Here is a 12,220-nt window from a genome sequence, read left to right on the forward strand (position 1 = left end):
AATTATTCGCCTACCTCCTCATGCCTTTTGCACACAATGTATATAGACTCCCCTTTTTTTCTCTACTGTGTTATTGACTTGTTAATTGTTTACTCCATGTGTAACTCTGTGTTGTCTGTTCACACTGCTATGCTTTATCTTGGCCAGGTCGCAGTTGCAAATGAGAACTTGTTCTCAACTAGCCTACCTGGTTAAAATAAAGGTGAAATAAAAATAAAATAAAATAAAAATGTTGTTTTGCTTCAATGTTCACTTCTGTGAAAATCCCTGGTTTCTGTGTCAGACAACTGTCTCCAGAGCAGTGGTCCCTCTCACAGACTGGTGTGAATAATGAATATGCAGCTATAGGGGGCCTCGACAGGATCGTATTAAATATGTATAGTCACCACAGAAGTGACACAACAACTTACCCACCAAAACATTCTCACACCCTGTACCCTACCCATAGTCAACCCCACCAAATTCTCAAGGAATACACTAGTATGTATAATACATCATATCTCTCCTTGAAATTACCATTTTTATTTTCCATCCTTCTGTCTCCCCAGCTCTTTCTCCACTTTTACTCCTTGTACACCCTTTCTTGTTTCCTCACCTCTCCTCATTTCGCCCTCTCTCTCTCTGGCATCCCCCCACCCTTCCCTCTCGCCCTCCCTCTTTCCCCCAGCCTCATCCTCAAATGGATTCTTCAGTCAGTCGACTGGAACTGGTGCGGCTCCCGGAGAAGCCTTGAGTGAGTGAAAGAGAGGGAGAGGGAAAGATAGAGGGGTGGAGGGGCTGCGCCGAACAGAGGTTGGGTCAGAGCGCTCCATCGCTTCAGACAATCACAAGAGAGGAAGAGTGAGAGAGAGAGAGAGAGAGAGAGAGGAGGTAGATATGTGACAGGATGTGGTTTCCCTGAGCTTGCAGAACATAGCCGAGGCATACTTTGAGCATGACCTAAACGCACGCGCTCAAAGTGTTTGCTGCGCACCGTTAGCTAGTGAGCCTCTGGCGAGGATCGAACAAGCTGGCAGAGCTACTGATCCCATCCAGATTTTAGTCTTCTTGCTGTCTTTTTCCCCTCTTTGACCCGAAAGCCTCTGTTCGAGCTGTATCTGCAGGACCTGAGTGAAGAATCGCAGAGGATCTGAGCGTGGACTGTTGCGCGGTGCTGTTCTCCTGTCAGTAGAATGTGTGTGTTTGTTCGAGGAGCCGTTCCAGTGGCTTTCTCTTGATCTCAACAGTAAACTTTCCAACTCCCGTAGTCAACAGCTTCTGATCAGGTAACTCCCTTTTTTTCTACTTTAACTTGCATGTGTTTACCACTAGTCTACATCCTTATTTCTCAAGGCTTGAGAAAATAAATATGTAGCCTACAGGAAAAGACACTGATAAAGACAGACACATCTCTTTGGACAGAAGTCACAGACAACTTAGTGTTCTGGTTGTTTATAGCATAACAACCGTTCAGAGGCAGATTAATTAGGATGAATGCATCAGTCAAGGGATGCCGCAAGCCACAAGTTTGGCTTGTGTGCAATGTCTTACAAGAAACTCTTGATCACCAACCCACACTCCTCCCATACACACCTATGCATGCACACAAACGTTCAGAGCAGTAATCGTGCTGATCAATGAGCTGGTTGGTTTGAAGTCACATTTTTTATTTTTTTTAGTTCACCTTTATTTAACCAGGTAGGCTAGTTGAGAACAAGTTCTCATTTACAACTGCGACCTGGCCAAGATAAAACAAAGCAGTGCAACACAAACAACACAAAGTTACACATGGGATAAACAAACGTACAGTCAATAACACAATATAAAAATCATTATACAGTGTGTGCAAATGTAGTAAGATTAGGGAGATAAGGCAATAAATAGGCCATAGTGGCAAAATAATTACAATTTAGCATTAACACTGGAGTGATAGATGTGCAGAAGATGAATGTGCAAGAAGAGATACTGGGGTGCAAAGGAGTAAAAAATAATAACAGTATGGGGATGAGGTAGGTGGGTGGGCTATTTACAGATGGGCTGTGTACAGGTGCAATGATTGGTAAGCTGCTCTGACAGCTGATTCTTAAAGTTAGTGAGGGAGATATAAGACTCCAGCTTCAGTGATTCTTGCAATTCGTTCCAGTCATTGGCAGCAGAGAACTAGAAGTGTGGTACCAGAGTGGTGAGAATGCCAAAAATGTCTACCTAGCTCCAATCACTGAACCCTGATGGCATTTCAAGATGTGCTTGACATACAGTATTAAACCTTAGGCTCTACTGCAGAGAGAGAGAGAGAGTGTGAGTGTGTTTGCCAGTGTGAGAGAAAGCAAGAGCGAGGGAGGGACAAAGTAGAGCGAACGAGTTGAAGGATGTGAGAAGGGATAAGAGGTTGGGAGAAAGGAGAAGAGGGCATGAGAGAGGAATGCACACAGACAGGAAGAGTGAGAAGGAATGAGAGAGAGCGTTAGGGAGTGAGTGAGGAAGAGAGAGAGTTTGAGTGAACTGTTAATCAGTTCCAGCTGGTTGGTTGTGAGGGCTGGGCTGTTAACCCTATATTGTTGCTGGGTCACGAGCTAGCACGCACGCACACACACACACACACACACACACACACACACACACACAGGGAAACACTTTTCACCAGGAACCCCCAAACACTGCATCACAGACTAGCCACAACCCAAATATAACTGGCCAGCCCTGAATGGGAAAGTCATTGTGGTATCTGCTCCATGCTGTAGGCCTCATTTGAAACAGAGAATAATAGATGGGACAAAAGGTGAAGCGAGGGAGCAGGAGCAGAAACAGTTTCATGACATAGTTACGGTGTTAAATTGAATACTCGCCTGATATAATCTATAAGGCCTACATAGTAGGAACTCACTATTGTGTGTTTCATAAAGTTGATCATGTTCACAGATTTTCTGAACATTGACTTCTGTCTTCCAGCTGCGTTGATGTTCAAACTTCCATTTTAATCCAGTTCCCACATGTCTGATATTGGACCAGGGTGTAGAGATTTATCTGGTCCTGAGTTGAATTTGAATTGAATTGGCTTGAATAGAATTGGAAAGTCTTGCTTGATTTTAAACCGTTTCCGTTTAACGGAATTCAGCCGACTTTGTCGGCATCTTACCAGAATCTCCCCAGAAGCGCCTGATGCTAATTTAAATAAATGTATATAAAATTACCCGATTTAGTAATTTTAAATATTACTATTATACATTTTATACATACAAATTATACCCACCCATCCACAAAAAAATTGTGTTTCAGTGTGCCTGTGCCTGGCCCACCACAGGAGTCGCTACAGCGCGATGGGACAAGGACATCCTGGCCGGCCAAACCCTCCCCTAACTCAATTGTACGTCGCCTCATGGGTCTCCCGGTTGCAGCAGGCACAGGTCTCGAACCAGCATCTGTAGCAACGCAGTTTGCACTGCGATGCAGTATCTTAGACTGCTGCGCCACTCGGGAGGCTCCATCCACAAAGATTTTAATGCTTATCAATTGCCTTGCACAAAGTATCACAGACACAATGAGAAAATATGGAAAAATAAATAATTAAATGTTAATTATATAAAGCAGCCCGTGTAATCATCTGCCAGAGAGTAGCCCTCAATCGGCCCAAGCCTCAAGTGATATATTTGGGCCAGATAACTCACACCGGAATCGGCCCGAGCTCAAACCCACATCCTAGCCACAAGTAATACTGCCGATGGCGGCCCAGACTCGGGCCACATGACATCGGCCATGTCTGACTCTCAGCCGAGTGCCCCGACTCTCAGCCGGAATTGGCCCAGATTCACTGTGCTAGCTGGGATAGTACTTGAACATAGTTCTGTCTTCCCATAAAACATATTTTAAACAAGAACCAAAACTGAGAATTACTGAAATAATATTTCCATATTGAAAGACTCTATACACACACACACACAATTCCACACATACTCTATTTATCCCTATTTGCCTCCCTACAAGTACCTACCCACCGTATTTTAGGCCTTTTGGGTAAACAGCTTAGCCTGATTACTTGCTGAAAGATGACGGGTAGTTCTTTGCATTTCTCCTGACAGCGATGACAGTCTAAATGGATTATACTCTTGCATAAGCATCACATCTATGTCCTTTGAAATGCTTTGGTACATGATCTGTGGCAAAGATTGTACCTTTTTCTTTCTTTAGTGATGGGCTTTTGAAGAGACCAATTTATTCAAGCCTTTGGCATAGCCTGAAAGTACTTCGAATGGATATTAAGAGAAATCCCTTTGCTGGAAGGAAAACATGGTGGTATGCAGTATTCACTTGTGTTGTAGTCGCTAAGCGAGAAAGAAAACTTCCCTTTGATACTGCATTTCTCGAAGGGAAATTGACTGGGTGGTCAAGAACTGCAGCAGTATTGATCAAGTAATGTTCAAGGACTTGTCGATACTGTATCTGAAAAGCAAAACTTAGCTTCAGTTGGCTGTAATAAAAAAAATGGCCCGCCTCCAGCAAGTTTGCATGAAAACAATGAGTCATTCCTTGAAATCTCTGTGCCTATGTTTTGGAAAATATAATATTATTAACCAGATTTTCCTCTTTCGCAATGTTATTTTCATTCTTGCTGTGTGCCATTCACTTTAGTCATGATCGGACTCATCCATTGCAATGTTTATGCATGATAGATTTAGAAATGCGTTGAGTTCAGGGTATTGTATAAAACCCAGAGTGAAGAGATTATACATACTTTATCAAGATAATGACTGTCAAACAAAGCAAATGCAAAATACAGACCTGAAAGACAGAGACTGGGAGGAAATTAGAGAGAAGACCTTACAGGCAGTGAGAGAAAGAGAAGGGAGAGACGAGAGCTTAGCCCTTGGAGAGAGGAAAATAGAGATATTGGTGTCTATTATTCCCCTGAGAGGGGAAGTAGTTCTAAAGGGGCTGGTTCCCATGGCAATAGCTCCCTACAGTACATGTGTGTCTGGGTGCAGCATATGTAGCCGGCTGTGCCCAGGCCTTGAGACGATAGAGGGATGGCTTGGCTGGAACCAGATCGAACCAACCACCGGGCCAGCCAGGACACTCAGCCTTGAAGCACTGGAGAGGCTCAAGCAGACGCTTGTTTACTACGCTCTGTTTTTACCAGCACTTATCTCCCCTCATCTTTCAGCAAGGCTCTTTCTTTATGTGTGCCATTATGTATTGTCCTTGGAGATTTATATTGAATGTAATAAACTGTGTCTAGCTGTGGGTTTTCAAAAAAGCTATTCCAGTTTTCAGAGAAGGCCCAGTATTTGGGATTGCGCTATATGGTCATTGTTTTCATCTTAACTGCAGGGCTTTCAAGCTATGTAATATTAGAACTGGTCTAATTGTTTTTGTTGCTGTAGTATGGTCACCAACGCAACCTAAATCCCAGCCCATCTCTGTTTTTCCTCTGTCGGGCCCCTTGCTCCTATCCTCCTTGTCCACTGTCCCGCCCAGGTGAGAAGCCAAGGAAGGAAGGAGGGAGGAAGTCCAAACAGGGAATGGCCCTGCTCCGGGCCCCTGAGAGCACTCTCCCCCCTGAGTGGACAACACAGCAGCTGCCAGGAAACTGCGCCTTTTGCACAACTGCTTTATTTGTCACATTTAAGAACCGGGGTAATCGGGGTTACTGTGGTAGACACAGGCAGAAGTCCGGGGTAGAGACGGAGGCAATGTAAGAGATGGCCATGTTTTAAAGAGCGTCTGCCCCTGAAAAGCAACTTCTTAGTTTTGAATACAGCCTGCCTATGTGGCATCGATGGGAGTCAAATGTTTATTCGATTGTCATGTCCGCTGCATTTCTTAATGACCAAGCCGAAAAACAAGGGCAAATCAGGAAGCCGCCCTTTAAGTTTGGAGATGGATAACTCTTCCTCTAATCTAGCGGTCACCAACCTTTTCTGAGTCAACATCACTTTCTAAGTCAAAATGCAAGCCTAGATCTACCACTCAGATTTTTTTTTTAACATGACTTAAATAACGTAAGCCTATGCAACATTACCCAATTAAAAACAGTACTGTAGCAATGAGGTTTGTGCAGTGGGCTATAGGACCCAAACATTGTCACTGCATATTGGCTATGCTTGAATTACCCTGACAATGTTGTTCTCAGACCATTTTGGAATTATATTTCAAATGAGGTATATGATCACACTGGTAGTAGATCATTTGTTGTATTACTTGTGAGCCACAGATAAGTAAGCATAATAATTGGTTTCTATATTTTTGATTTATGTATTACTGGACTGATGGTCAGTTTGAGGGGAGAGAAGGAGCAGCGGTGATGCTGCCTCTCACCCGACTCATCGACCGCCGCTCTCGCTCCCTCCACCGAGAAAAGGGGACACAGTCTTCCAGCTGATGGCGAAACTCAAGTCACACTGCATTATTTTTGCCTCATACACAAATTCATGTTATTCCCATGACCAGAGAAAGTGAAATATTCCTCGTTATTAAAAAACGACACAAGCCGCTAATAATAACAACACAAGCTTGTCGTAACACTTTTCTAACATTGTACTCATTCATTGCAGCTGCAGTGCTGGTTGTAGCATGAGTGGAAGTAGGGAAAACGCGCATTTATGACAAAAGTGTTCAAAAGTGTTCAGAGTTCTACCTTCAGACTTCCCGGCACTAGGCCTGCTGAATCATTGTGCACCCACCCGGCAACGGCACAAAACAAATAAAATAAAAAAATAGGAACACAAGGCTTTATTGTTGGGGTTTTTACTGAAATGTTTGGTGATCAACTTAGAATCCGATCAAACGGTTGGTGACCACTTCTCTAATCCTTTCTAGTCAAAATAGATATTTTCATCACAAGTTGAGCTTTGTTCTCAGGGATTTGTGTCTTTACATGACACTTCCAAGAAGACAAATTATTTTATGATTAGATAGCATTATGGAAAGATAATGAATCATCACTCGTTATATTGTTGCCCATATCTGATCCAACCAAATATTTACAGAATCGTCGTACATTATTAACTCATGTATTAAGTTTACTCCCATGCAGATATAACATAAATTCTGTGCTAAGCAACTGTGGAGACGTTGGAAGGTTATGAAGGATGTTTAACCATTGAATTCTATATTTATTAAGGATCTACTCTTCCTAGGGTCCAGCACCATTAAGACGGTTATATTCCATTCCAAACAGGTTCATGGCTAACAAACATGACTTTCCACACTGAACAAAAATAGAAATGCAACATGTAAAGTGTTGGTCCTGTGTTTCATGAGCTGAAATAAAATATCCCAGAAATGTTTCATATGCACAAAAAGCTTATTTCCCTGTTAAGTGAGTGTTTATCCTTTGCCAAGATAATCCATCCACCTGACAGGTGTGGCATATCAAGAAGCTGATTAAACAGCATGATCATGACACAGGTGCACCTTGTGCTGGGAGTAATACAATGCCACTAAAATGTGCAGTTTTGTCACACAACACAATGTCACAAATGTCTCACGTTTGGAGGGAGTGTGCAATTGGCCCGCTGACTGCAGAAACTTCCACCAGAGCTGTTGCCAGATAATTTCATGTTGATTTTTCTACCATAAGCAATGTCGTTTTATAGAATTTGGCAGTACGTCCAACCGGTGTCACAACCGCAGACCATGTGTAACCACGCCAGCCCAGGACATCCAAATCCGACTTCTTTAAATAAAATAAAATGTTACTTGTCACATGCGCCGAAGGTGTAGACCTTACTGTGCAATGTTTACTTACAAGCCCTTAACCAACAATGTATGGTCTGAGATCAGCCCCAGACAGCTGGTGAAACTGTTGGTTTTCATAACCAAATAATTTCTGCTCAAACTATCAGAAACCATCTCAGGGAAGCTTAACTGCATGCACGTCATCCTCACCAGGGTCTTGACCTGACTGCAGTGGGTAACTCCTAACCATCGATGGCCACTGGCATGCTAGAGATGTGTGCTCTTGATGAATCCCGGGTTTCAACTGTACCTGGCAGATGGCAGACAATGTGTATGGCATGGTGTGGGCGAGTGGTTTACTGATGTCAACGTTGTGATCAGAGTGTCCCATGATGGAGGTGGGGTTATGGTATGGGCAGGCATAAACTGCGGACAACAAACACAATTGCATTTTATTGATTGCAATTTGAATGCACAGAGGTACTGTGACAAGATCCTGAAGCCTATTGTCATGCCATATATCTGCCGCCATCATCCCAGTTCTTCCATGGCCTGCGTACTCACCAGACATGTCACCCATTGAGCATGTTTGGGATGCTCTGGATCGACGTTTACCACAGCGTGTTCCAGTTCCCACCAATACCCGCCAATGAAGAGGAGTGGGACAACACTCCACAGACCCCACTCAACAGCCTGATCAACTCAATGCGAAGGAGATGTGTTGCATGAAGCAAATGGTTGTCACACCAGATACTGAGTGTATCTGTGACTAACAGATGCATATGTATTCCCAGTCATGTGAAATCCACAGCTTAGGGTCATTTTTTAAAATTTAAATTGACTGATTTCTTTTATATGAACTGTAAAATCATTTCAATTGTTGCATGTTGCGTTTATTTTGTTCAGTGTATATCCATCCTATTTAAGTACATCCAGTTACAAGAAACCCTTTGGACTTCTATAACATCTTGCCTTACAAAGTCTTATCGAGTAAAACCTCAAATGCAATTAACTCCAAACAAAAGAAGGAAAGAAACAGTGAACCGGTCGTTACTAATTCAGCAAAGAATCAATGCCTTTCTGTTTTTCTGACAATATCGAGCCGTTATTTGGACTGTTGGTGTAACCCAAACTCCCTCGCTGTGTCAGTCTGAAAGGCAGAGGAGATTAACCAAAGCAGGCCCATAGAGGCAGAGCTCAGACAGAGCATGCTCAGAACATGCACCTCGATTCTGAGGAGACGTTTGAGAGGGAAAACAGTCCCTCTGAAAATCATAAACATCTCACACTTGTTCTGTCAACTCTAAAAAAACCCTGGCCTCGCCTCACTCCCCCCGTTGGTCTCCAGGAGCGAATAAGAGCCCCTACGTTTTTCTAAAATGTTCAGCCTTTTGTTTTTCTCTCTTCTTTTGTTCAGACTTCTTCTGCCTTTCCTGTACACTACATTACGGAGCCTCTCTCCGGAGTTCACTGGAACTTAGACAGAGCACATCTGAGATAATATCAAAAACTATGGATATTTTACTGTAGTATTCGCCTGTTTTCTTTGATGACAGAAAAATGGTGATGTCATTGAGCCGAGTTGCTTTAGAGTTCAGCCCTGGGGGGGCTGTTTTGGAGAAATTGAACACTTTTAGGGAAATGGAAGATCTGTTTTTATGTTTCTTTTGGATTTGAAATGTGTGCTCTTGATTTTGGAACTGAGGCATGAGCCCCAGTTTAAAGACACAGAGAAGAAATTACACAATTTCCGGAGATGACTCGCCAAGTTCTATTTTAAACATTTAAAAACCAATTTTAAAACTTCTTTGAAGCATATTTACAAAAATACAAAACATCAGATCCTGCAAGCAATTCCTTGTATTCACTGGTGTACTACATGCCCTGCAGCCACTGCAAGGCAGGAAATAAGCCATGGCAAAATGTGTAGAATAGCAGGAAATATGCTTAAAGAATGCTTAATTCTCTCAGCCTCATTGCAAAATGTGTAGAATAGCAGGAAATATGCTTAAAGAATGCTTAATTCTCTCAGCCTCATTGCAAAATGTGTAGAATAGCAGGAAATATGCTTAAAGAATGCTTAATTCTCTCAGCCTCATTGCAAAATGTGTAGAATAGCAGGAAATATGCTTAAAGAATGCTTAATTCTCTCAGCCTCATTGCAAAATGTGTAGAATAGCAGGAAATATGCTTAAAGAATGCTAAATTCTAAAATGTGTAGAATAGTATGAGATGGTCAATAAAACTGTGGTATGCCACTGCTTGTATTGACTTGAAAGCCATTGCCTGTATTGCTATAAATTATACATGTTATGCACACGCATGACATTTATTAAAAAGAGACAAAGATTATAGGTGATACACACATTTCATTTCATAATACAAACACGGATATCTATGTAGGTGTTGTGGAAGACAGTGGCTCTCATGACAATACTTTTGAATCTCTGTCATCTCCTTCTTCTCGTCACTCCTATTCAACAGGGTCTAATTACAGTGGCCTATCTCTCCAGACTCTACTTGCCATGCATTACCTAACTTGTCTCTCTAGCGAACAATCTTCAACCAGCCACCCATTTCCTCTTTTTCCCTTGATTGATTCTCACCTTTTCATTCTTCCTGCTCACCTCATTAACAGAGCACCGGTTCACTCCTGTCCCCCCCCCCTATCCTCCTGTCTCCGCCACGGCCTCTTGGATTAGTCCGCTGGCGAAGCCCGGAACGGCGTATAATTAGAGGGGAACATAATACAGTGCGTTCCTCATCAGCTGGGGGGCCGGCGCCCCCTGGAACCCCCATCACACCCTCCCAGGTTTAATCAGCAGAGCACAATGGGATATTACCTGTGCCAGCCTGAGCCAATGGAGATGCAGCACCGCTGTCACAAGCCATTTGGGTGACACCCGGTGCACAGGCTCTTTAGAGGCCCCTTTCCATAGTCTTTCACGGTTGTCTCTGTTAATTTGTCCCCCAGGGAACGAGGGCTCCGGAACCCATGAAAAATCAAGCTCATTTATGCCTTATTTATTTATTTATTTGGAGCCGCTTATCCAGCATGTTTTTATTTATTGGTTTTCCCTCTGAGACTCCCTTGGGGCCCCATACGTGAGGTGTGTGTGTGTGTGTGTGTAGGTGTGTGTGATAGAGAGATTAATCCATCTCTCCCTAAATTGAACATGTCTTATGCTTTGGGGACTGGTGTCCAGTTTCACACACACACAAGCATCAGGTAGCCTAGCAGTTAGAGCATTGGGCTAGTAACCAAAAGGTTGCTAGTTTAAATCCCAGAGCCAACAAGGTGATGGCAGACCCTGGCCGTGACCCCACTCTTCAAGGGTGTCTCAAGGGGATTTAGGATATGCAAAAAAACAAATTTCATTCTCATTCTGCCCCATCTATTCCCTATGTAGGGTCCACACACACTCTGGGGAAATGGGCTGTGGACTGAGGAAGCTGAAGCCATCAGAGGAGAGCAGTCCAGGGAAGATCTACTCCACCCTGAAGAGACCACAGGTGGAGACCAAGGTGGGCGTAGCCTACACATACCAATACGTCGACTTCCTCGTCGGGAAAGACGGTAAGACATGCAACGTTTCAGAGACAATTCAGTGGTTATTTCTAAGCCGTTTGAAAAACGTACTAAATCACTGTTACAGTAAGAATACCAAATTATAATGTTTTGCAACTCACTTTTTACACACCAAAGATATGCTGAACAATCATATTGTCCATCATATTGTTCAAGTTCAGTACCAGAAATTAAACTGACATGCACTCCAACCATAGAACATGCTGCCCGCCGCCTCACACTTAGATGGAAATACATTCCTCCACCATAATAGACTCCATCTCCTTCTCCCACCTACTCACACACCCGCAGCCAACAGAGGCGTTTCTTGTTGCAATTTGAGGTGTTGATGAGATGCAAGCTGGGGTGTTGCTTCCTGAGACCTGCTCTGCTCATGGCTCAGGGGCGGGTATATGGGGTGAGCAGCAGAGACCTATGGAAGCTGGGGATAAATATAGCCATCACTTTATTTCCCTCCATGAGAAGTTACAATTCAAACAGTGTGAGTGGTGGTGTGCTGGTGGGAGATGCAGCCCTCTGGAGCCGGGAGAAGCTGGGAGATGTAGTGTGCTGTGTGTTGGCTGTGACAGTTTATTAGACTCCATTAGCTAGTCAATCTGACGGGGAGAGAATGGACACTAAGATACACCATCTGGGTGTCTGGGGCTGTATGTGTGCATCGCTCTCTCTCTCTCTCTCTCTCTCTCTCTCTCTCCTCTTCCCCCCCACCCCCACTGGGTCTGTCTGACTGTCTCTCGCTAGCTCGCTCTTTCTCAGTTCTCTGCCTCACTCTTTTTTAAAGCTGTGCCTGTTTATGTCTCCTAGGACTATACTGAGTCTGTGTAGTTGTGTCCCTGTAGTGTTTGGGTCTGTCTGAAAATCCTTACATTACCTAAGCAGTTTTTAGGGTAACTGTTGGGGGATAACTTACTGTATGTAATTATATTGTACCAGTCATGTGACTAGGCTACAGGGAGTTTCATAGTTCCTGCAACTCTT

General features: G+C 43.4%; 1 protein-coding gene across 2 annotated transcripts in view; it reads left to right on the forward strand.

The window, feature by feature from the left end:
- The first annotated feature begins 718 nt into the window (after positions 1-718).
- Positions 719-12,220, forward strand: part of LOC112223001 (raftlin) — a 71,694-nt gene continuing 60,192 nt past the window's right edge. For both annotated transcript variants that reach the window (XM_024385899.2, XM_024385900.2), the window contains exons 1-2: positions 719-1,265; positions 11,064-11,230. In XM_024385899.2, the coding sequence (XP_024241667.1) occupies positions 11,086-11,230 (145 nt within the window). In that variant the 5' untranslated portion in view covers positions 719-1,265; positions 11,064-11,085. The remainder of the gene's footprint in view (positions 1,266-11,063; positions 11,231-12,220) is intronic.

This window comes from Oncorhynchus tshawytscha, linkage group LG23, assembly GCF_018296145.1.
Source record: "Oncorhynchus tshawytscha isolate Ot180627B linkage group LG23, Otsh_v2.0, whole genome shotgun sequence".
NCBI classification, from domain to species: domain Eukaryota; kingdom Metazoa; phylum Chordata; class Actinopteri; order Salmoniformes; family Salmonidae; genus Oncorhynchus; species Oncorhynchus tshawytscha.